Source organism: Ctenopharyngodon idella, chromosome 10 (assembly GCF_019924925.1).
Source record: "Ctenopharyngodon idella isolate HZGC_01 chromosome 10, HZGC01, whole genome shotgun sequence".
Taxonomy (NCBI): domain Eukaryota; kingdom Metazoa; phylum Chordata; class Actinopteri; order Cypriniformes; family Xenocyprididae; genus Ctenopharyngodon; species Ctenopharyngodon idella.
This window is the reverse complement of record NC_067229.1, coordinates 39,361,712-39,387,751: the sequence shown is the minus strand read 5'-3', so window position 1 is coordinate 39,387,751 and position 26,040 is coordinate 39,361,712. Positions and strand designations below refer to the sequence as shown.

General features: G+C 38.2%; 2 protein-coding genes across 2 annotated transcripts in view; one reads left to right on the top strand and one right to left on the bottom strand.

Moving 5' to 3' along the window:
- The window catches only part of foxo1b (forkhead box O1 b), a 35,246-nt gene extending 15,589 nt beyond the window's left edge, over window positions 1-19,657 (bottom strand). Inside the window, exon 1 of the mRNA XM_051907842.1 lies at window positions 17,709-19,657. Within this exon, the coding sequence (XP_051763802.1) occupies window positions 17,709-18,263 (555 nt within the window). The 5' untranslated portion in view covers window positions 18,264-19,657. The remainder of the gene's footprint in view (window positions 1-17,708) is intronic.
- Window positions 19,658-19,812: 155 nt separating this feature from the next.
- On the top strand, window positions 19,813-25,868 carry vps26bl (vacuolar protein sorting 26 homolog B, like). Its single transcript, XM_051907848.1, has 6 exons — window positions 19,813-20,270; window positions 21,541-21,697; window positions 21,840-22,004; window positions 22,166-22,341; window positions 24,196-24,338; window positions 24,567-25,868. Exons 1-6 carry the CDS (start codon window positions 20,048-20,050, stop codon window positions 24,699-24,701), a joined length of 999 nt encoding a protein of 332 aa, XP_051763808.1. The 5' UTR covers window positions 19,813-20,047; the 3' UTR covers window positions 24,702-25,868.
- Window positions 25,869-26,040: the final 172 nt, after the last annotated feature.

Below are 26,040 nucleotides of genomic sequence, written 5' to 3'. Positions count from 1 at the left end.
TGACATGTGAAGAGAGTCCCTGATTGCAGTGTTTGATTGTTTATCAATCAATCACTGTAATGAGTAAATGACGTTTTTGCAGCTCTAAGCAACAATACTAAGTAGTCCGATTGCGAAAAATAACTGATTAACTGTAGTTTCAAATAAAACTAAGACGTTTAGCACTTTGAACCCTTTAATCTTGCCCAAAGAAACTTTTTATTGCTCAGAATTTACAGGATTATTGGAGTTATCAGTTATGACAGTATCAATTTTGACTGGGATGTTTCTCCTAAAATAATTGTGTTTAATGAATGTCTTTGAAAGAAGTCTCAGGGGACCTATGATTCCCCTTTTTTACAAGATGTAATATAAGTCTCTGGTGTCGCCTGAATATGTCTGTGAAGTTTAGCTCAAAATACCACACAGATAATTTATTATAGCTTGTCAAATTTGCCCCTATTTGGGTGTGTGCAAAAACACGCCATTTTTGCAAATGAGCTGCTGCTCCCGGCCGCTTTCCAGAAGAGGGTGGAGCTCTAACAGCTTTAACAGCTCGCGCTTCGGTTGCTCAACAACAACAAAGCTGGAGAATCTCACGCAGCCAAAATGACGATTGTCAGTAATGGTGTTCAGCCTTACATTGTTCAAACAGGAGTCGGACAGTCGGAGTCCGGAGAGACTCAGGAAGAAGTTACAACTTAGAGAATGCATCTGGACGTTTTTGAACGATTAGTGGATAAATTTATGTAATTGCTGTGGAGTTGATTCAACTCATCGACTAGCATGTGCCGTCATGTTAATCTTTTGTGCAAATCCAGCACTGAATTGACCCTCGTTTGTGAAGCAGTCCGGCGTAAAATGACGACATGGCAACAACACTCTACTACAACAACTCTTCCTCTTCTCTAAAGCAGCCCAACACGGCCTCGACCGCTTTGTTGCGTGTTCCCGGGGGCAGGGTTTTTGTAAATTTTAGGGTCAGTGATGTCATAAATGCTTTTACTGTCATGTTTGGTTGATTTAATGCATCTTTGCTGAAAGTATACATTTCTTTTTCTTTTTCTTTTTTTTAAAGGCCACAAACCTTTGAATGGTAGTTAGCAATAAAACTCATTTGGACAGTCTGTTTTGGATGCTGGTGATTCAACCTGGCTTCTCAACAAGTGTAACTAGCAAGACTTCACAGGTCAACCACAGATTTACCAGCTAATCTAGCCATACTTGATTAGCAATTTTTGAATCTCTGACTTTTGATTGCAGATGTTGTTATCTTAATACATCTGAGAGGAAACATGAGAGATTTCTAAAGATTGAAGAGTCAAAATTCTCCCATCTCATTTAATCTCACTGCTGACTAGCAAAAACAAGGAGATATCTCATTTGTGATTTTTCTTGCCTGTGAGGTGTTTTGTGTGGTTACACACATCTATTTCCCACCAACATGTTCACACACATGTTCACAGGGACAAAGAGGGCAGGAGGTCACAGTCATCTCGACACCCACTGAGGTTTATCATGCTTTTCTAACTGCTTTCCACACCCCACCCCACCAATCCAGTCCCACCTTTACGAATTAAATCTCATACAAAAGCGCAAACACCTGGGTTGAACTCAGATCTGTCGTTTTATCATTTCATGTGGTCGCTCCAGGGAGGGGCAGGAAAGGCAGAGACAACTAAAAAGTATGTAAGAGAAAAGCTTGAAATGAAATGACACACACACACTCTCTCTCTCTCTCTCTCTCTCTCACACACACACCCATTTAGAAGGTGATTCAGCTCTTCTCGAGTGAAATTATTGGCTGATTGGTTTACAAATGCCACCTTTTCATTCTCTATTATAGATCACAATGTGACATTTCAAATGAATTATATGTGCCTTTGAAAGAATGTGTGTATGTGTTGGGGGCCATTAAACCAGAGCAACCTGCTGCGGCCTCTTTTTTCATTCCGCTCTAATAACAGGGTGACCCGACATGAACTCTGTCACTCTCTAAATTAGTTTGACTGTTCATTTTGCCCTTTTAAGTCTTTTGAATTTCTTTTGCTTTCTCTCACCTTTGGCTCTGGGTCAAATGGAAAGACTGAATCTACAAAGAGGTTTGGCATATTGTCCTTAAATCATGCACAGAAAAAAAGCTAGTTTGTATTGGTAAAGGTACTAAAGGTCTGAGTTTTACAGTACTTGTTCACCCTAAAATGAAAATTCTGTCATAATTTACTAACACTCATGTTGTTCCAAACCTCCTAGTTTTCTGGAAATTTTGGAGAATGTTTATGCAGCTCTTTTCTGCACACCAAAATAGAGATGCATCGGTCTGCCGGCCATAAAAACTCACTTTTGCTCGTTTTATTATGGCCGATCTTTATTTCGTACTTGCACACAAACTGCATTGCAATCGTTTCCCAAAATGCCATTTGTGTGGAAATATTACAAGGTCTGCAAACAGGACGTTAATAGAGGCCAGAGATGGAACACGCTAAAGACGGACGCAAAGAGGAGAGCAGATGCGCCAGCAGATGCTGAACAAGCTCACTGTTCGCAATGCTCAAAATATTGGAAGAAAAATATAAATACTGGATTTAGGGTGGGGGTTTATAGGCTGGAACACACCAAGCCAATGGTTGGCCGTCGGGCAGTTTTTGTTCGTCGGCCGACTAAGTTTTCTCAGTGTGTTCTGCACCGTCGGCTGAAGTTGGTCCTTGTCGGTTTTTTTCCGGCCGATTCGAAATTTTGAATCGGCGTCGGCGCTCGTCAGGCCATCTGATCGTTCTGATTGGCTGTTCAGCGACTGCCACCTGCTGGTACGGAAAGGCATTTCATCTTGCGCAGGCGCAGAACGGACATGCTACTTGGCCGTCGGGTGTCGAGCGTCGGTTTGGTGTGTCAGGGCAACTTTGGACACAGACGCTGCCAACGTGAGCCAACCCCGCAGTCTGCTTTCGTCGCCACTAGTTCATCGGCATCGGCTTGGTGTGTTCCGGCCTTATCTCTGTATCTCTAAAGGAAAGTGACTGTCTCCAGAAAAGTTTCAATGTCATTTTCTTATCCTCTTATCTCCGTATAATGCACTGCTTTGTGTACAGCAGTAAACAAGCAAACGAAATCGCTGATGTTCCATAAGTGCCACCTACTGTTAGAGAGTGAATTTGCATTTTAATTCAGTACTGCTGCTGTTTTTGTTTTGTGCAGGTACTGTATGTCTTATGTAGCATTATTTCACAAATCTAAAGTCATACCATTCTGTTTTTGCATTAAATCTTGAAATTATACAATCTAATTTAAATAAAAATCAACTGCTCATGTTACATGAGTGTAGCATCTTTGTTTGGATTATGATTAAAATGCATTTATTTTTATTGTATTGTGCATTGTAATTTCAAATGGCTATATTTTTTCCTGATATAAAGCCAATAAGCAACAAATAAATTTGCTTAAACCAAGGGGGGAAAAAAAATCGGCAACTGGCATCGCAATCGGCCAATTTGCTTTAAAAAAAAAAAAAATGGAATCGGCCATGAAAAATCATGATCGGTGCATCCCTACACCAAAACACTGACTGCAAAAAGAACAAAAAAAGCACAATAGAATTTGGACTTGTGCACTATATTTCAATTTTTCCGATAACTTTCTGTGAGGAACTGACCAAAATTAAAAATGATTGTTCACCGATAATCTTCTCCATATTCATTTTTTTGCATATTCAAGCAATGTTGTCCAATGTCAACAACTTGAAAACTGACATGAGGCATCTTCATTTTTTGCAGCTCAACAGCCCTAATATCCATTTACTTTTATTGTACGGAAAAGAGCACATGGACATTCTGGAAAATAACTCCTTTTGTGCTCCAGTGAAGAAAGTCATGCAGATTTAAAATAACAAAGATAAGAATATGAATTTTCATTTCTGGGTAAACAATCCATTTAAATGTCTTATTCGGTAGCTCTAATATAGCTTCCAGGCTTGCACTGGGGCCCATAGAGGAGTAATTACCGTAAACCATATTTAACGTAATACAATGAGCCAGCATGCTTCAAATACCAGTGTCACACACACAGAGACCCCCTGTACTGTACCACACCAAGTCCACACACACAATGTTTAATAAAAATTTGTACATTTAAAGATGTAGTGATTAGGTGATAAAGATAGGTGATTCTCTATAGAAACATTTTTGTTATGCTGGTTGAAAGTCTCATATCCTGTCAGCAATCACTATGTTAAACAGTATAAATGTATTTTTATAAATATATCGTCTGCGGAAGGTGTAGGACCATAAAATGTTCAGCCAATTATTATATTCGGTCCAAATGAAATGATACGATGTCCTACCTGCCTGTCAATGTATGTTTTACATACCCTCGCGCACCCTGTTCAGGCAGACATACGTCATCAGTGCGTTTCATGCTATGCAGAGTTTATACAGACAGACCTCAGTCACGGAGCACCGAAAAACAAACAGCAGTCTCCTTTTACAGTTCCTACCGAATCAAAATAATTTGATTAAAAGATGGCAACCCATGACGGAGCTGTTCAGTCAGACTCTGATTTATCCGTGTCCATGTCAACAGTATCAACACCGAAATGAATCTGCAGCAGTCAGGTAAAAGCTTTCTAAGTAGTTTACATTCATTATTATTGTAATGTTATGTGCTTTGAGACATGAGGTAGTTTAACGCCATCTCTTGAGATGCTTTGCCGAGAGCAGCTGTGTGTGTTCATGTGTTTTGGAGGAGGCGTGGCTTTGGACAGAGATTTGCAGGGAGGGTCAAGTAGGGCTCTCTGCAGCCTGTGGTGGACATCCAACCCCACCCACATCCAAGTGTGATGTCAGAAGCCATGCCTGTGCCCAATACATCACCTTGTGACTCCCCACTAAACCACTTTACCAGAAATCCAGCCCTGCAGGTAATTTCATTGGTTACAGTAACGGGTATAGAATCAGTGTTTGGTGTAGGCAATCAGTACTTCAATGCTAGCAGGCTAACGTTAGCATTTCCTAGATCACTTACTGCACCTTTAAAGGTACAGTTTACCCTAAAATGAAAATTCTGTCATCATTTACTAACCCTCATGTTGTTCTAATCCTGTATGACTTTTTTTTTTTTTTGCGGAACATTAAAAAGGATATTTTTAAAGATTTGATTTGATTGACCTTTTTTTAAATAGTTTGTAATAATATTTCACATTACTGTTTTTACTCTTTTTTTAATCTCGGTGAGCTTAAGAGACTTTTTTCAAAGAATCTTACGACTCCAAACCTTTGAAATGTAGCGTATGTGTGGGTAGGCAACAGTTCAATGAAAAATCTTTAAGCCAAGGATACTTACAGGAAGTGACATCACATCTTTGTAGAGTAAGAGGAATGGACATACACAGCCAGGCCAAGGTCATGTGAGCATGCCTTATCTACACTCTTTTCATCTCTGGCCTTTTTCCCGCAAACAGAAAAAGAATACTCAAACACTCTCTCACACACACATTCATCTCTTTATCATGGCTTTCCCACACCAACAAATGTCCACTTACTTCCTTATACCCTCACAGTGAATGAAAAATGCTTTTGAGAAATTCGGATGTAGGCTTTTTCTGCCATCCTGAGAAAAGAGAGATGTACGTTAACCCATGCCGGTGCCAGTTGACATACTGCACGTGTGGTAACGGTTCATGTCACAAGCCACTGAGAAAAACACAGACTTCCAGTAAGGCGCCAAGCATCGGGGTCTTTCTGCCCACCGGTATCCACTCAGCAGCAGCCTCCCCTGAGAGAGAAAGAAAGCGAGAAACGGAGCACAGGGACCCCCTTCTGAGGGAACACCCTCTCTAGACAAGCACCTGGCCTTTGTGTGCATGTATGGGAGCAAACATGCCTTTGTGGGTGTGTGCATTTGTGTTTATGTTATGAGTGCGCGTTTGCACGTGTACATGTGTGTGTGTTACAGGATGCGGAGCCCCCCCATCAAATGGCCCCCAGAGACCTGCAGGGGCGTGTGTGTTATTGTGAGACGGTGTAAAGAACAACACTCCTCCTGTTCCCTCCCCTGTTATTTCTAGCTGTGTCTCTCGTTCTCCTCCCCAATACCAAAAACATTTCATTTAAAGACAACTCAAAATATAAAGTTACCAGATTTGATTAATGTATGTTATTTTTATTAGCTTATAATTTCACATAAAAATTCAATAACGAAATTTTCCATTTTTTGGAGAAGTTTGACAGTCGTTTCACGTTTTTTGCACCATCACTGGCCAAGTAAATATTATAATAGCATAAAAATAATACTACAATGGCACTGATCAAGTCATACAAAGCAATTATTGTCCGATTCTTAACAGGGGATGATCAATCTGAGTGTCCCTACTAATAAGTTCCCTGGCCACTTAAAGGTGGACTCAGTAGATTTTGAAAAACACTGTTTGAAAGTTAGTCAGGCTGACACCAATAACAAACGTGTAACCAATCAGCATTAGGGTGCGTATGACGGTTGAGGAGAGACAACGAGCAAGAGGGAGATTTGAAAAAAAGAAGAAGAAGAAAAAAAAAAAGCAGGCCGAGAGATGGGACACAATACAAAAGAGCTCAAAAGAATATCACTGGAATGAAGATTTATGACTGGGCAAGATCTTTAGGACCCGCGTTAATATTAGAAAAGCTTTCAAGCGCTGGAGAGAGCTAAGTGGGAAGGCCTGAAAACAGACACGGAGGATGCTTTGATTCCTTCACATGTGAGTAATACTGGGTTTTGATTGTCTGAAGCTGCTGTGCTGCTGGCGACTAACAACGAAAACATTGTATTTACTCTTGTGTACTGTACGTTCATTTTTTGTGCTTCCTTGTCGTTTGTTCATCAACTGTGCTTTATTTGTCGTGAAGCATTTTGTTGTGCATCAGCTGTGATACACAGACATCCACTCGCATTGCGTGTGTAACAGTGGCCAGATAGTGAGGGTTGTGCAGGTAAACCACAGAACACTGACGACCGCTAGAGAATGTGGTGTTTAGCGTCATTGTTAGTGCACTCGCCTCGCATGCCAGCAGTGATCGGGCCAGGGTTCGAGACTGACTCTGAGCAGGGTGGTTAAAATTAGAGTGTGACTTTTGAAGGCAGAGCAATGAAGAGAGGGGTGAGTTCAAATATCAACAATGCCCAACAGCGGTTTTCAAAATCTACTGATCCCACCTTTAAACAACTTCCCTTTTCTGCTGATGTAACCAAGGCCAAGTGGGTGGGAAAAAGTCATATGAACAAATCATATCACAGCCTAACATTCATGTTTTAATCAAATCCCATGGATAAATTAAGTCTGGTCCTACATTACCTCAAGAAGAATATTTCTCCATCTCCATCTCTTGTTTTCATTTAGTAGATATATAGTTAATCTGATTCAGCAACCAGTAAGTGTGTATGACTCTCAGCTCTGTATTTACATCCATCCCACAGAACTGCACAGACTTTCCCTACACAATCAGTGCAAAAAAGCACACAAAAATCTGTGCAGGCCTACGCATTCACCATTAAAAACATGATGTTTTTTTTCCAGACACATATTTGAATTTTATAAAAATTTGATTCAGTGGGAGTGCATCATCAATAATTTCCATGTGCTTTTACAGGATGGTAAAACTGCTTCATACTGTACAGCAGAGTCAAGTCTGCATGCTGGAATGAACCAGACAGGCTGACGACGAGTTCTGATGTCAAACTCTGGTGCCCCCCGTCTCCCTGGCCAGGGTGAGTGTGTATGTCTTTTTCAGGGGAGGGAATGTCGCTATTTTCCAGCCACTCAGCAGGAAACGCATCATCACTCATTGTGGTAGACGTGTGCACTGTTTTTACAGGAAAGTGCAAAAATAACCTCAAGCCAAAGGTTCCACCGGAGCCACTGGACTCAACATGACAAAGCTCCAATAGCAGCAGAAGTTTTACATTAAAGGAAGAGGATAATTACTGTTCTAAGCAGAGAGAAGAGAATGTTTGATTTAGCCATGGTTTTAATAAGATCCCTTTGGGGCAACAGATATGATTATGATAGTAGGCGGGATCCAAAAAGTTTTTTTTCCAATCACAAGTGAATTGAGAAAATTTACCTGCCATCATATATATATATATATATATATATATATATATATTAGGGGTTTAACAGTACATGTATTCGTCCCAAACCGTACGATTTGGTTCATGCAGTCACATGACGAACACAGTTGGTCAAAGGCAATTCACACTCCAATCCAGAAGGGGGCGCGTGCAGTAATGCAACGCTGTTTGCTACCAGTAAAAGGTGCCGAAGAAGAGATGATCAATTGGGCTGCGTTCAAGTTCGTTTTTTTTATAACCTTCCCTGGCTAACTTCCCTCAGTCTCGTTGACTTGGATGTACATCATTGCTTATGTTGCACGAATGCCCATACTGGCGGAACCTTTGCAATGGGCTGAATTGGAACGTCCTAAGCCCTTGATCACTTGGAATCTGCTATGGAGTTGATTTATTATTCATTTTTTTCCCCTTACAAAATTGTTTAATACAGCATTCTATATGTATATATGTGTGGGTTATGGAGCTGCCTGAAGTGTACATATGAAGTAGACTTGCTCCCTCGGTCAAAATCGAGGGAGCGAGGGTCTGTCCACTTCCCTCGTCCACTTCACGAAGTGGAACGCACTTCAAAATGGCGGCAGGGATTTCCCTGAGGGGAAGTGCTTAGGGAAGTTCGCAAGTGCGTGTCTAAAACTGGAGTGGAATGCAGCCTCGGTATCAAGCGTGCCACATGAGTCCTGAAAAGTGAAGCCAAAGCGTCTCGATCACCCCCAGGTGGCTGGATGCAGTATAGGTCATAAACCCTGCCCTCTCCATGTAATGTAATGGGACGTGAGACAAACTAAACAATCAAATTACACATCAAATATTTTTTTCCAAAGATGGTTTCTGTCATTTTAGGAACGCTAAATCACGCTGATGTTAGTTCAAGTGTTCGTTCTTTAAATAAGTATGGTTTTAGTTAGTTTTTTGATGCTATAAAAACATGGTTTTGATGTCATGATTGACAGCTTCTCTGATCGAAGTAGTCACTGAAGCACCAACAGAATTTTTTCTGGATCTTCAGGAGGAGATTGGAGTTTTAACGTTAATTTCTACATTTCCAGAACTGTTTATTTCACACCGACATAATGAGTTGTTCTGCAGTAAACTGTATTAACTGATTTTGCAGGACCTTGATATTGCAGTTCCCCTTCGCGCTCATCACTGCGCAGACTTGGGCTCCAAGTTCACTACTTTGCAGACTTGAGACTCAAGATGTCAGCGCCATATTGGCACACTGGTGGCTTCACTTACTACAATGGAAGAGAGTGTAGGTGCGTCATCCATATTTTTTTACAGTCTATGATCGGTATGTTTACATGTAATCTCTCAACCAGTGTTTCAACTGCAGAAAGATATCAATAAAACAGCTTGAGAATAATATCTCACATAGCATTACATTTAGCTCAGGTATTTAGTGTCGAAAGCATGTTAGTTCACAGAGAAATGAACTCTAGAGAGGACGATTTTGTATATGCACTATATTAGCCTATTCATTATATTTACTTAACCTGTTATGTCTTGATTATTTAATGTATGTTTAAATAAATGTCATGAAAACAAGTTATGACAGCAACTGTGTAAATGATTATATTTCAAAAATGAATTGCAGTAAAAATTAACTTTATAATTACATTTAGAAGTTAATGCAAAACCTGTCTTATGTGCAATTTACATTTTTTTTTTTTTGATAAAAAGCAACTGAATTTAATAATTTGGGCTCAATTTTTTTGTATTATATATATATATATATATATATATATCCAACAATTCTTACTGCCCATAAAATTTTATTTTGCCTTATTTTTAATTTTAAAAATATAATAATTTCAAATAATAGATGCATAATTTATATTCACATGTGTGAATACAGTACAAACTTTAGATGATAAAAAAGCTACAAGATGCTCAAGTCACAACAGATATTTCTACTAATAATGCACAATTTATGAAAATGGAAACAAGAGGAAAAGGAGAAGAGCGTGTGCAGGCATTCTCTGAACATGAATTACACACACAGGAAGGACATGGACTCAGAAGTCTAATCAATGCTGAGAATGATTAGTGGTAGAAAATAAAACAGGGGAAGTCATTCATCAGTGTTTTCTCAGAGAGAGCTGCTTTCAAGATACTGGATGCAGCAGCACTGGACAACGGAGACATTCTTAGGTCAGTGACCCTTATTTAGAGAAGCGGGATGTCAGAGAGGCGGGAAAGTTTCGAGTCACAGAAAAATAATGCTTCTAACAAGTCTTTTTGAATAATCACGACCATGATCCAATCAAATCTTGATGGATAAAATCAAGTCCTGCTGAATCAATGATTCAACATTGAATTAATGTTTCAATGTCAGCAATCAATGTTGAATCGACAATCTCACATTCTTTCTGATGTTGTCTTCGTGCTTTTAAAAGCGAAACACAGGGACCAAGGGGAAAAAAAGTTCCAAAATGACTGTTAAGCATGACGATATGAATGTTTGGTATCGGAAACATGGCACATTGTTGATGTTACAAATACAGACAAGAACATGAAGAAGTTCAAGCCAACTTCACTGATGTTCCTCTGTAAACACAAGCCACTGTGTTTTTTGATGGAACGCAGAGGAAATGCTTTAAGGAACACGCGAAGATGGAAATGAGCGCAGTGCTCAGGAATGGAGGATGTTTGACGCTTTTCCCTAGTAACCCCCTTTCCCTTCCATTCCTCCTCCTCCTCCTCTCCTCTCCCTCTCTCCACAATGCTGGAGAGTTGTTGTCATCTCCTGTGATTGTGCAGTAAGGCTGGAGTACAGTGAGGCCTACAAAATAGCCTCCTCTGCCCTTTAGTGACCCCAGATGCCTCTGAACTCTCTGGGATATAGCGAGAGGAATCCTATGTGTAAGAATTTTTAGACAGAAATGGGAACACAGAGAATATATATGCTCTGGAGGGTGTAGTTGCGCTTTAACAACAATGCAGACCTCCCATGGTACCTCCACCACTATAGAAATGACGTCAACAAGGTGCTTTTTTCTATATGACTGACAGGAGCTGACAACAAGATGTGGAGGAGGTTTACCACCGTCTGGATGTTGTTGACCTTTTGTCTTAGTTTGAATGACTACACAGCTGTACTGAACAATCTAAACCTGGCTGGTACCATGCAATGTTTTTATATATTTGTTTATAATACATAAAGATGTAAATATATAAAACTACATTAACTAAAATAAAACTACATTGTAATATTTAATATATTTGAAAATGTTATATATTCCTGTGATGGCAAAGCTGAATTATCATTACTCCAGTCTTCAGTGTCAGATCCTTCAGAAATCATTTTAATATGCTGTAATTAATAATGGTTCTTATTATTCTCAATCTTATTATTATTTTCAATGTTGAAAACAGCTTTTGCTTCTTAATATTTTTGTGGAAACTGTGATGCACAACCATTCAAAAGTTTGGGGCAAGTAAGATTTAAAAAATATTTCTGAAGGATCATGTGACACTAAAGACAGGAGTAATGCTGAAAATTCAGCTTTGACATCACAGGAATAAATGACCTACATAAAATATATTAAAATAGAAAACAGTTTTATAAATTGTAATAATATTTCATTAATTTTACTGTATTTTTGATTAAATAAATGCAACTTTGGTCAGCTTAAGAGACATAAAAAATTATTCCAAACTTTTTTAAAGCTGCAGTCCGTTTTTGCCTCTTTGTCGCCATCTCTGTTTGAAACCTGCAATTGCAGTTATTTGTGTAATTATCATCTTTATGTGGGTTGTGCATTGGCACAGCTCCTCAGCTCGGATGAATCTAATGCTTTGAGGAGAATGTTTGGCTGTCATTCACCGCACTGGTGGATACTGTACAGGTACTTCCGAATCACAGATTGTAATCTTGGAAGTATGACCAAAATAAGAATTTTCACCGGAAAATGTCATCTGAGCAAGTAACAAATCTGCCACTTTTGTTCTGATCAACTGAGAAAAAAAGCATTACAATAAATAGCGCTGCCAATGGTGATTAAATCTAACGATCGCTTAGCTCGGTTCACATCAAACCGTGCAAATTATTATTATTGTTATACTTTGTTCTCAAAGCAGTTAATGTTAACAACATCAGCATTGCGTGACTACGTGTATTTTGTGTGTATTAGCGTTACTTGTAGATATACATTTTTGCACAGTCTAATCTCTAATTGTCCATTTGTCATTCCATACAATCCACATTCAAAATGATAAGTTTAATTATTCCAGCTGCTGTGAGAAAAGGCTATAAATGATCCGTCACCTCCAGCATCCTCACATGCCATATAGCCTACTAGCTGGGACTAGCTGGGGCTTCTTCATGTAAACAGACGTGACATAATGACGCAAAGACAAATGGCGGCATGCTCAAACTTCCCGCAGAAACCTACCAGTACCACTCTTATTAGAAAACATTATTACAAGCTTACCGTTGTGAATCAGGCTAAGGTAAGGAGATAGTTTTGAACACTGGCTGGTTATGTACTTACTCAAAATTGATTTTGATCATTTTTAACCAAAAAAAAAGTTACGGACTGCAGCTTTAAATAATTAAATAAATAAAACAAAAGAATAAAATAAATAAGTACAACATGTCAAGACAAAATGGAAATATAAAACTAAATTTTCATATAAAAAAGTTTATCTCTGAATGAATGAATTGCTATCTAAACAAACACACACACAAAAAAAAAAAAAAAAAAAAAAAAAAAATCGACCTATAGCCTCGCTCTATATATAAAATGTACAGATCATTGTAATATTTTTAGGTTGAGAGACATGTTTGGTCTTTTGTAGTAAGTGAAACCACAGTGAGAGTTCTTGGGTATACGATTTCTTGTTGTGTGCTTTTGACAAATAACACAAATGCCTTATTGTCTTGCTGTCTAGAATAATTATCTAAAGTTGGCATGACTTCCACACGATGAGTCCAGGGAATGCTTCCAGCTAAAATGCATATGTCTTTCCGTAGCAAGCGCAAACAAGTCTTTTCAGGAATGTCTCTGGCAAGCTAAAGGGTAAATTCCTGTCTATCTCATACCTATTTCTATGTCTTCATCACGAAGGAGGCTCTATAAGCTTCTTTCTTACCTGCAAGAATGCTACACCTCAGTGCAATTCAATGAAAATCATTTCGATTCATATTCAGTTTTCCACAACAAATGTGATCTCACCTATGGAAACCCATTCAAACAAATCAGCTTCATGAATTCAGTTTCACCAAAAAGTCACTTTAAATCAAATCATTACCAATGAATTTGTCCAGTGCTACACCAATACAACAATTCTGCCAATGAATCAAATCCCCCACTGTTCATTATTATTTTTGGTGCTAAGTACATAATTAAACAACTCTTTTACGTGAATTGAACAAGGTGACAGCATAGCACTTTTTCTGCATTACACCTTTGCCACAGACATCCGGTTGTCGTCATTTGACATTTGAGTTTGGGGACTTTTTTCCTGATATCTGATGAATTCAGAGGGTTTTCACATGTAACTTTTTTTGTCACGCTACTGTCCCATGCATGCACACTGATGTAGCTCTAGATTAAAAGCCACAAGTACCCACAGAGCCAAAGTCTGCACCAAGCCACAGTGATGAAGTCTTTTATGTGTCTGTGGTACGGTGGAGCAGCGCTGCATGTGCTTTTTCAACCCTTTCCTCCCTTTCCTTTCTCTCTTTCACTTTGAGTGTGTGTAAGAAAGAGCAAAATGTCCCTCAATTTTGCTGCACCTTGCACAATGCTAATTACGCACTACCCAAATTATGTAGAGCAGGTATCATCTACAAACCACAAACTACAGCCTCTGCACACTTCACCTGTATGCACTGACATTTATATAGCAGATCAATTCTAAGAATCTGTCTCAAAGGTCGCAAACTGTAGAATTAAAATGTAAAATTGAATTGAATTGAATTTTGATTTTAAAACAAGCTAATGCACACTTCGAATCCACAAACATGTCAAAAGTGACTAGTTTTGGAGAATCAGTGGCCAGTACGCCTACAGCTGAAACTTACTGACTGACAAACGAGAATAGAAATTAGTATCTGCTCAAGATAAGCTTGAACAAATATTGTGTATGAGTTGAAATGGCCTGAAAATGCTATCGTACAAATGTATAGCTTGCATGTTTGTGCATGTGTGTGTGTGTGTGTGTGTGTGTGTGTGTGTGTTAGTGGGAGAGGTGAAAGCCTATGGTGAACTTCAAAGCATGTTAGAGGTAACCGGGTTCATGTGCTGTAAATAGGGCTCAGAGTTAAACATTTTTTAAAAGCCTGAGAAAGAGGGGGAAGTGAGAACATGTTTTTTCTCTAAAATAACTATGAAAACCACATGAGTTCATTTATTAATTCGGGTGAGTAACTCTTAAGCTGTTAATGACATTATGAATGGAATTAAAATGGTAAAAGTGTCAACAAAATTAGAAGCAAAAGAAAAATGATATGAATGGAAAAATATGTGTTCAATTACAAACGAGCTACAGTAGGTCTGCACACAAGATAGTATCACCACACCACAGACACATAAATACATCTCTAACTCTTGGTGCAGACTGTTAGGGCTCCGAAACAGAAAGTACATGCCATTTTTAAAGTCATGGTGGTTATGAGGGCACTTGGGAGTTACAAAACTGACCCACATTGAATTCTACCTGTATGTGTGTGTGCATTTAAGGCGTTTAAAACAATGGTGTGCATATTTAAAGACACAAGAGAGTTAAGAAACAGCATACTGGGAGCCAAAACCTCATAAAATGAGTCTAAACACTATTCTCATTATTTCACTTTGACTTTAAGGGGTATGAACATGGACTCTCATGACATGCTCCACAAACTTGGTGGCATGACCTTTAAATTTTAACCTTTGAACCCTGGAGACATTTGAACTACAGGGGAGCGTTTTCACTTCAATCTCCTTGACCTGGTGGTTACATTCAAATTCATGGCTTGAACTAAACAACACAGCACATCACATGAGGTTTTGTACACTGAACAAAAGTTCTAGCTTTGATTCAGTAATGACAGTGTTCCTAAAACAAACATCATTCCAGCGACAAGCTATCTGTCCACAACGGAACTGATGATGCCTAAAAGTCACAATAACAGTCAAAAAGAACATATTTGAAGTGGAGTGGGATTTTGGACCAATGAGAATCCAGTGGGTGGGGCAATTCAGTGTTACGCTACAGAAACTGCAACCAACCCAATCTGGTTGCTTATCATGGCTGGTTACAACAAAAACACATTTAGCACATGGTGTACATTGCAAAATAACTATCCAGTGGCCATGCCACTTGCCCTATATCAGATAGGTGGCGCAATATTGGTACATCTTATATTTGTTAATATACATTTACATTGTCATATGCAGTTTTAATGTCTTTCAAACTTAAAATCATTCTGATTTAAATATGTCACCATGTTAAATGTATCCAGCTGACTAACACAGATGAGGTTTTATCCCAATTCCAAGAATAATTTGTGGTGTCTTGCAAGCACCAGTTAAAAAGGGTTGAAAATCATAAAGAAATCGCAGTTTTGAAAATTTTCCAGTTTTGAATTTATGGCTGTCATGAAGTTATGTCTTAGATATATAATTTCCAGCTATGATTGCAAATTTAAAACCTAATATATATTTAAAACCTATATATATATATATATATATATATATGTATATATATAGGCATGTCCAGTGAAAATAAACTAATGTCCTGACTAGGCCAGCGAAAAAAAAAGTATAATCATATGACAATGACTCGACAGCACCATGACAAACCCCTTATTTTGGTGTTCAGGTTTTACTACGTTAATGGGACAGTCACAGATGGGAATCTACTGGGACAGGAAGCAGAATACGTTTCAGGTATGTAGACAGTATGATGATAAAGAACAGTCCAACAGTACAAACATCCAATGAGTGACTGGAATGCTGAAACTATGATGTCACAGGTGGAGGAGTTCAGACAATGTTTTGTCGTGGCGTGTAGAGCCGATGGCGGTGAGGAGGGGGGCGGACCGCACCTTTCAGGTAAATGTGTCTCCCTGTAATGACAGGTAATCCTGCCGGTATTTTTAGCTCAGTGATGGGAGGAGGCCCTGACATGTGTGACGGTAAGGATTTGTATTTCCATTTACACACAGTACAAGCAAAGAAACAAAAGTGGCTTGTATGGAGGGGTGAATCAGAGACAGGAACAAGTGCTCTAGAGATAAATGACAGGTTGACAAAGACCCTTTCAACACTGAAACCACTCTCTGTTTGCTCCACCTCATTCGTGGCAGCCCTCTTGGACTCATAATAGTCGGTTCTAGTCATCAGGCACCTTAAAGCACCTAAGAAGCTTTAAAAATCACAATCTCGTCAAATCACAAGACTTACTACATACCTCTGAGTGCTAGTACAACAGGTCACATGACTAAAACCAATGAAAATGACCACAGTCCCTCACATTACTAGATAAATTACACTGGTTTAAAAATTAAAGGGATAGTTCACCCAAAACAGAAACTTTAAAGACTTTAATGGTCACTCTTTTCATGTTTACAATAGTTTTTAATAGTGGTTTTGCATCCTTTTTGAAGCTTATAAGCTTCAATACCAGCATCGGTACCAGCATTGTGTTTCACAGGAACAACAAAAAAGGTCATACGGGGTAAATTTTTTTTTTTGTTTTTTTTTTTTTTAACATGAGCGGGTGCGATTTGTAAGATCCGTCATTTAACCCTCTTTGTACGTCAGAAAGACAAACCACAAGCTGTTTTGTCAAGGAAATTAAACAACGATTAAACAGAACTGGCATCACCAAACATAGAGCTGATACTGGGATGTTATGCATTCTTCTGAACACTGTGAGCTCTTTCGAGCCAGAAATTCCATAACAAACCGCATGTCATTCATTTGCTCGGAGAGGGAATCCACAACTACGCATTTGCGGGCTAATTGTTACTGTCATATACTATGCTAAACATTTGAAAAAGCCTACATTTGAAAAAAAGTAATCCAAACATGTACTTCATGTGGTAACACCTAAATTAGCTAGTCAAAAAACATCAGTCAAGTCAAAAAGATTGAACTGAATTAAATTCACCAATTTAGGCTCTAAGATATAAGGTGGCCCAGACAGTTGTGGGTGGTTGCATGGGTGGGCCAGCACATGGTTATTTTGGCCAGGCCCACCCAGGACCCCCTTTAAAGCTGGGTCTGAACTTGACTACAATAGGTCACCAACAAAAATGATTTCAATTCAGGTAGAAATAACAATTGCACATATAGGTTGAAATATACACTGCCAAAAATAAATAATGTAAAAAATCTTGTTTCTTGATTTTGTTAGATTTAGGCCTATACTTGAAATGATAAACAATACATTCTAATTTAATTTTTGAATCACACCTTATTTTTCCAAAGTGCTTTAAATGGTTCATGTTTTGAGTTGATCTTATAATAAAAAATGAAATACTTTCATGAACACTTCATATCAAAAGGATGCTTTCGGTGTGCATAAATACTTTTATAAATGTGAGTGTGTTTAAATCTTGTGAATTATTCTGTACTTATGCACATATGAGCTTCCAATGCTACTTTTAATCACACTTCTGCTTGGCCTTGGAGAGCCATTACCTTCCAGCCGGCTGAGCTGTTGCTGTCGCCCTTATCTTTGAAGTAAGGCACGCTCTTCACCATCCACTCGTAGATCTGAGACAGGGTGAGCCGCTTCTCAGGGGAGCTCTCGATCGCCTTGGTGATGAGATCAGCGTATGACATATTCCCCCACGCGTTCCTACGAGACGAGCTGCTCTTCCTCTGGGCCGCTGCAGAACTGGAGCTGCTGGCAGGGGCGGGGAGCGGCGGCACCTGTTGCGGGTGCGTCAGCTGGGGATTCGGCTGCTGAGGATGTTGTTGCTGGGGATGAACGCAGTTGTCCTGGCAGTGGAAGTCGTTCAAAAGGACGGGTTTCTCCTCCGGGTAGTCCTCGGTCTCCTCTAGTAAACTTAGGCTGTTGATAAAGTCCACGATACCTTGCTCCGGCTTGACGGACGGTGCCGGGGAGGACGTGTTCGAGCTCCCCGGCTCGCTGAATTCCGGTCGGTGCAGCGGCCAGGTGCATGAGCGCGGCCGGGAGAGAGGCTCGAAATCCGGGTCGATGTCAACCAGCTGTTGCTGCGCTTCTGCCATCACAAAATCAAAGCCAAGCCAACTGACTGTCCTTAAACAGATGATAAGTGCAGTGAAGATTTTGTCTAGTTTGCTAACACTAACAATCGCACATGATCAGATCTGACTGACAATGAAGCCCAGCACTTTACAACTCAACGATGTGTAATGACTCGTACCATGCCTAGCGCGGTTTTAAATGAAATGACTGTTTATGAAGCGTTTTAGAGTAGAGTGAGTTGACCACGCCCACAGCGGGAGTGAGAGCCGCGTCAGCCAATCACGAGCGCGTATTCAAAAGGTAAACAGAGATTACGTTTGCATAACTCACGATACTCCAGTTTATCCTTATGGCAGGCTGTTTTTACAAAGTACTATCTATTTTATGGTACTTTAATTAAGAGTAATTCAATAGTGACAGTGTCTATTTTCAATTTCACTAGTAGGCTAACTATAGCCTATGTTCATTAGATGTACTTATTTGACTAGTCTAGTATCTGAGCAACAGATCCCCATATGATTCAATGGCAAAAATTTGCAATTTATTACAGTAACAGTGGGACAGTTACTTGTCATTATCGGCAAAGGAACAAGTACTAGTAGCCAATCAAATAAATAAGTACTTGTGACTAACTGAATAGATATCGGAATAATACTGAATAGTTGTTAGTGAAATTGAAAAAGATACTAGTCAGTATTGGATTAGTTACTTAAAATATGTAGCCTACTAGTAACAAAAATAGGTATTAGTTTTAAAGAAAATAAATGTTAAAATGGCTTTCCCTATATTTAAGTTAAACAGGATTTACTGAGGATTATGACTGCCATGAAAGAATTTGACCACACAATTTAGCTTTCCATTCACCTTTTTAGTTGTCTAATATCAAATAATCACCAGTTTATATATTTTGTTAATAGGCTTTAAAAGCGGTCCTTTCATCAAGATTTAAAAGGGCCGAGTGCACTGAGATTTAGAAACCATTTGGCACTTATCCGCCTGTCAAATAATCTATATACACTGTATCTTGTTGGACTTGGTTTCCTAAATTTGTACTAAGATGCTTTATGTTTTCAACAAAGCATACGTGTGTGGCAAAGTCAGTGTGTGTTTTTGTGTGTGTGTGTGTGTGTGTGTGTGTGTGTGTGTGTGTGTGTGAGACCCGTGCTCATGTAGAGTTGTGCTGTCAGTTGCTCACTAGAGGGAGACATTTTAATTACACTGAAGTGACACCGAGTTTTAGAGCGGGGTGCATCATTACAGTTTTTAAATGAAGACAATTTTGTCAGCATTTTCAAACACACGGTTTCACTCTCAAGTGAGAATAGTAGTTAATTTAATATCACATTTTCCTAATGGTTTAACCACCTATGTATCAGCTAATAGTGTCCAATATTTAAGTTATTAAATAACATTTTGTGTGCACCAGATTATTAAAAACTAAAATAATTTAAATCCTCTAATACGTACAGTTGCCCTTTGATAAATTAAATTCGATTTGTTGCATTTTATTTCAATAGTCGCTATAAGACTTTTATTTTGAAAAACATATTTACGTGGACTATCCCGGAAGTAAAATCATTTCTGAAGCTTGTGTGTTTGTACATTGCTGAAAATCCTCCGCAGGTATTAATACAAGAGCCATATGAAGAATTAGCTAAATTTAATCATAAACAGTCTATTATAAACGTACATGCGTTGCAGAAGATAAAGCAGCTAGCTTGTGAAGAAGACGCAATAGTATTGATGTGGAATTGGACCAGGTGTTAGAATACAAAAGGATTCCAGTCCAGCACAAGGTGTCGGGATGAGCTTCTTCAGTTTTGGACAAAGTGCTGAAATTGACATAGTTTTAAATGATGCAGAGACGAGAAAAAAGGCCGAGCACAAAACAGAGGACGGGAAAAAAGACAAATACTTTCTGTTTTACGACGGGGAGACAGTCTCTGGGAAAGTCAACGTAACCCTGAAAAACCCAGGGAAGCGGCTTGAGCATCAAGGGATCAAAATAGAATTTATCGGGCAAATCGGTAAGTACAACGTAATATGAACGAGCGATGCTTGGTGACGTATGTGCTGTAATGTGACCGCTCAATACAAGATTTACATCTGTGTTTGTTTGCATGTGTCGCGGGGAAATTTATTTTGAAATGCAAGTTTCATTAAGGGGACTCCGACTGAAGCATTACAAATGCTGAAGTGTCAAATTACAAAAACCTAGTCTCGTGACATATGACACATTAGCGATTCGTTATTGAATCGTTCTTTCGAGTTGGATATTTTCAGTGAATCGAACGAGCCGGTTCACAAAACCGGTCTTAATGATTCCTTCACGATTCGGACCCAATCGTTCTGAAATCGCTCCGAACGTTCCTCGATATCTTTATATGACATAATTGCAGGAAAAGTAGGATTAAACACTAATATGCTATTCCACATTCATCCAACAACTCACCGACCTGTTGATCCGAGAACCATCCTGTTTAAGTTAGACATTTTCCGTAAATAATAGAGAAACGATGAAGCGAAAAGTTTATTTTTAATAGCTGAAAAGCAGAAATGTTACAAATAAATGGTTTAAATAAATAGCATTAACACTTTACAGCTAAGAAATATAAATTAAATTTAGTATTATTTAATGTATTTGCAAATTATATTTAGGTTCTAAATAAATAGCAGTATATTAGCTGAATCATGAATTCAACAAACTGAAATGGACGCTTTTTGTTACATAAAAATAAAGAAACACCCTTATTAATAAAACCCATAATAGTCAAAAAATATGTGCTACAGATAAAAGAATCACTGAGTCGTTTTTAACCTGTTTTTTTAAGTGATTTGTTCAAAAGAGTCGATTCTCCGAAGTGAATCGACTTCCTATCTCTAGTAAAAAGGCGGTATAGGAACCACACCTCTGGACGCTCACCATAAGTTATGAATCCAGTTTTTATTTTCAGTAACGAACAGTTTCCCTAAACCATGCTTGTTACTTCTTGTTCTAAGTTAAAGCCATACAGTATATAACCCTTGAAGCATCACCATGAAATATCAAGAAACTTGTATGTAAAGAAAACGTCAAATGTTTTCCCTGAGGTGATTTTATGCATCCTGATATTTATTGTATTTTAAACGGGTAATTCACCCAAAAATTTGCTCACCCTCATGTTGTTCCAAACTTGGCAAACATCAACAAACTCAAACATCAAATTTGAAAGAATAAAACAGAATACACAGACAAAATATGCAAATTTATTAAGAAATCACATTTTCTCTCCTGTGGCTTGTTCATTTTCCTTGTAGAATTGTACTATGACAGAGGAAACCATCATGAGTTTGTCTCTCTGGTAAAGGATTTAGCTCGGCCTGGAGAAATGGCTCAATCTCAGACCTTTGATTTTGAGTTCACACACGTGGAGAAACCATACGAGTCCTACACAGGCCAGAATGTAAAACTGCGGTATGTATTCCTGTCATTGTGTAGTTCAGTAAAGATTATGTATATGAGCTTACACAATATGTTGTACATTTATTTAATAGATTTTTTTTTTTTTTTTTAAATATCTAAATGATTTTATTATAAACTGTCATTTTTCCCTCAGCTATTTCCTGAGGGCAACCATCAGCAGGAGACTGAATGACATCTGCAAAGAGATGGACATCGTAGTGCACACACTCAGCACTTATCCAGAACTCAACTCCTCCATAAAGATGGAAGTGGGAATTGAGGACTGTCTTCACATTGAGTTTGAGTACAACAAATCCAAGTAAGTCTGAAAAACAGCCAGAGGATGGGAGGTTTTTATAGCTTAGATTATTTGTAAATGTTAAAATAGTTCATTAAAGTTTAAATTTGTCACCTACTGATATATTTTTTTGCATTTTTCTGTTTTTTTTTTTTCCTCTTAAAAAAACTTGAAAATGGCAGGTATCATCTGAAAGATGTGATTGTGGGAAAGATCTATTTCCTATTGGTGCGAATTAAGATCAAACACATGGAAATTGATATTATTAAACGGGAGACAACGGGAACAGGGCCAAATGTGTACCACGAAAATGACACCATTGCAAAATATGAGATTATGGATGGAGCACCTGTCCGAGGTATGAAACAATTCTTAAAGGAATAGATCATCTAAAAGTGAAAATTATCCCATAATGTACTCACCTTCAAGCCATCCTACTGTAGGTGTATATGACTTTCTGTTTTCTGCTGAACACATTTGGAGTTAAATTAAATAATATCCTGGCTCTTCCCAGCACTGAATAGAGCCCAAGTTTTTGAAGCTCTAAAAAGCGCATTCATCCATCTTAAAAGTAATCCATACGACTCCAGTAGGTTAATAAATACCCTCTGAAGTGAAGTGATTGGTTTTTGTAAGAAAAATATCCATATTTAAAACTTTCTAAACTATAATAACGGACTTCTGGCAACGGCCATATGCACGTTCACGAGAGAGTTCACGAGTGGTTTTCACAAGAATATCTTGGTATTCTTACCTGAGCTTACGCTACACCTGCTTCAGACATCGAGTCAGAAGTCACCCTTCTGCCAGATCTTGACTCTCTCGTTAACGTGCTTATGGCCAGTGCCAGAAGCCAGTGATTATAGTTTAGATAGTTTTAAATATGGATATTTTTCTTACAAAAACTCATCGCTTCACTTTAGAAGGCATTTATTAAAGGGATAGTTCACCCAAAAATGAAAATTCTGTCATCATTTACTCACCCTCAAGTTGTTCCAAACCTGTATAAATTTCTTTGTTCTGCTGAACACAAAGGGAGATATTTTGAAGAATGTTTGTAACCAAACAGTTGTGGGGCACCATTGACTTCCATAGGATTTTTCCCCCCTATACTATGGAAGTCAGTGCAGACAAAGAAATTTATACAGGTTTGGAACAACTTGAGGGTGAGTAAATGATGACAGAATTTTCATTTTTGGATGAACTATCCCTTTAAACTGCTGGAGTTGTATGGATTACTCTTATGATGGATGGATGCACTTTTTAAAGCTTAAAAAACTCGGGCACTATTCAATGACATTACAAAGCTGAGAAGAACAAGGACATTATTTAATATAACTCAGATTGTGTTCAACTGAAAGGAGAAAGTCATATACACCTAGGATGGCTTGAGAGTGAGTAAATTATTTGATAATTTTCATTTTTTGGGTGAACTATTCCTTTAATATTACCTGATGGTCATTCACATTTATAAAGATGATAAATGCAGTAAGCGATTCCTGAGAAACGGTGTTGAAACACACTTGTAGCCAATCAGCAATAGGGGTGTATACACTCATGATGGGGAAGGAGAGAGAGTGAGCAAGAGGGAGATTTGAAGAAAGACTGTAGAAATAGAGATGGCTGAGAGACATTACAAAAAAGATAAGGTCAGAGGAATATCACTGGAAAACAAGGATTATGATCAGGCAAGAGCTTTAGGATCCGCATTAAATTTAGAAAAGCTTTCCAGCGCTAGAGAGACCGAACCAGGAAGGCCTGAAAACGGACGCTGAGGTTGTGTTGTTTCTGCTCCATACGTGAGTAACATTGGTTTTGCTATGTTTCACAAAACCAAAGTATGCGGTTGTAATGTTAGCTATAGTAGCAGGACAGTTTTGAGTGTCATTGTCTGGAGCTGGTGTGCTCCTGGTGACTAACATCCAGCTCTTGCTTGTATATACTCTTCTGCACTGTTAATTTTTTTTTTTTTTTTTTTCTTGTCGTTCGTTATTTTGCTTTGCTTCAGCTGTGATGAAGAGACATCCACTCTTGCATTGCTTGTTTGTGCATTTTGGGGGCAGAGCAATTAAGGGAGGGTTGTGTTTGTTTGGGTTGATTTCAAATAACAGTGTTTCTCAGAAACCGCTTACTGCACCTTTAATGTGAAACTCATTTTTTCTATGTTGAAATGAAGTATACTGAATTTGAAATTTATCTTTACTGGCTTTAGGTGAATCCATCCCCATCCGTCTTTTTCTGGCTGGGTATGAGATGACACCCACCATGAGGGACATTAATAAAAAATTCTCTGTACGTTATTACCTGAATCTCGTACTCATTGATGAAGAAGAGCGACGTTACTTCAAACAACAGGTTGGTGTTAAATAAATAAAATTAAACTAATTAAAAATAGGAAACTAAATATGAAAACACAAGTCTACAAGTTTAACAGATCATTTTTAACTTCTTGTGCATTTTGTGCACAAGAAGTGTTCTTGATTCATACTTGTTTCCCTAGCAATGGTGAAATACTCACTATTAATTGTTCAGAACATGATCTATTTTGTGTAAATTTATTTATCATCCTATGTGGATTCATAGGAGATTACACTATGGAGGAAGGGAGATATTGTGAGGAAGAGCATGTCCCATCAGGCTGCCATCGCCTCCCAGCGCTTCGAGGGCTCGGCAAGCTCAGAGAAAGCACTCTCTCAAGCTAAAGAGGACAGCAACTAAACCCAACCATGTCAGCTCATCATCTCATGTGTGTATGTGTTAGAGAGAGAGTGTGTGTGTATGGATTTCAAGAAGGCGTGTGCTCTCAAAATAGATTAAGCAATGTAAACATGATATTTCACATTCCTAAACATTACAGTTTATGATCAACAAGTTCTTAAGTAGCTTTTAAAAAAGGGATGAATGTGAAAAGCAAAAACACTGATTCCAAAAACCATGATTCGATATTTACAAATTCTTGCTGGCGGTTCCTCTGAGATAGTTTACTTTTTTTTGTCCGCCACCCTGGAATTAATTGATTGATTGTATATTTAATTGAAACATTTCAGCAGACCATCTAGACAACACAAACTCATTCCACACTCTATATTCCACTTACAGCCTTTTTTAAAATCTGTATTGAATGTTTTGTTATTGTAGATTTTTTCTTTCATAACATATACATTGCATACAGTGTTCAGCTTGTTTTCTAATGAAATGGTATTTAACTAATTCATATTTTTAGTGATTTTTGTTTTTTTATACAGTATGCTTACCGATACATGCCTTTTTACTTTTTGTTGCCATTCCCGAAGATAAATTATAAGCACTTCAGGGTTCTTGCCAATGTGATTTCAGTGTCTCAGGAGGAACCTCCATATCAGCTTCAAATTAATCACACATTTCTGTTTAGATTCAACTAACAAACCAAATTAATTTCCCTACAAGTATGTAGCTGAACTGAAATTTTATTTTCATTTTAGGGTCTGTTGGTTTGTATTGACATCATAATACTTTACCAAGCTCCTTGCCATGTTTTTAAATGTAGAAAAAATTGAAATTTAATTCAGTATTATTGCTGTTGAGGTTTAATTATGTGAAACCAAAATGTTTGACGTTGGTTGCGGTTTTTGGTTAACACTTTACAATAAGGTTAACTATTGAACAACCATATTTTAAAGTGTTACTAAGTTGTCACAGGCTGTTTTGACGTTTAATGTTCTTGAACTTAGGAGGCATTAATGTCTTATTTTTGTTCTCATTTTTACCAACACTGGAGATCAGCTCTCATATTACATGTCATAGCTCTTATCTTTTACTAACCAAAACATAAAATCTTGGAAATCTTTGACCATAACAGTGCAAATGCTAATAAAGTGTGATCAGGATGAAAAGTGGAAGCGTTAACACTTAGCGTGTCCTGGTAGTGATTGCACCCCCATTTTGAGATCGCTGGCCCATAGACCTCAGTCGGGGTAGCGCCATATTTAGGTTTTGACAGGAATGAAAACAAGGCTGTGAGGGATAGAATTACAGTGAGTTCAATTGATTGTATTGTTGTTTAACAACAATCCGATTT

What these genes read in the sequence shown, in the direction of transcription:
- vps26bl (XM_051907848.1), top strand. Translation starts at nt 20,048, where the DNA reads ATGAGCTTCTTCAGTTTTGGACAAAGTGCTGAAATTGACATAGTTTTA. An exon ending in GGCCAGAATGTAAAACTGCG is followed by an intron (nt 21,698 to 21,839) that starts GTATGTATTCCT and finishes TTTTTCCCTCAG; the next exon opens with CTATTTCCTGAGGGCAACCA. An exon ending in GACGTTACTTCAAACAACAG is followed by an intron (nt 24,339 to 24,566) that starts GTTGGTGTTAAA and finishes GTGGATTCATAG; the next exon opens with GAGATTACACTATGGAGGAA.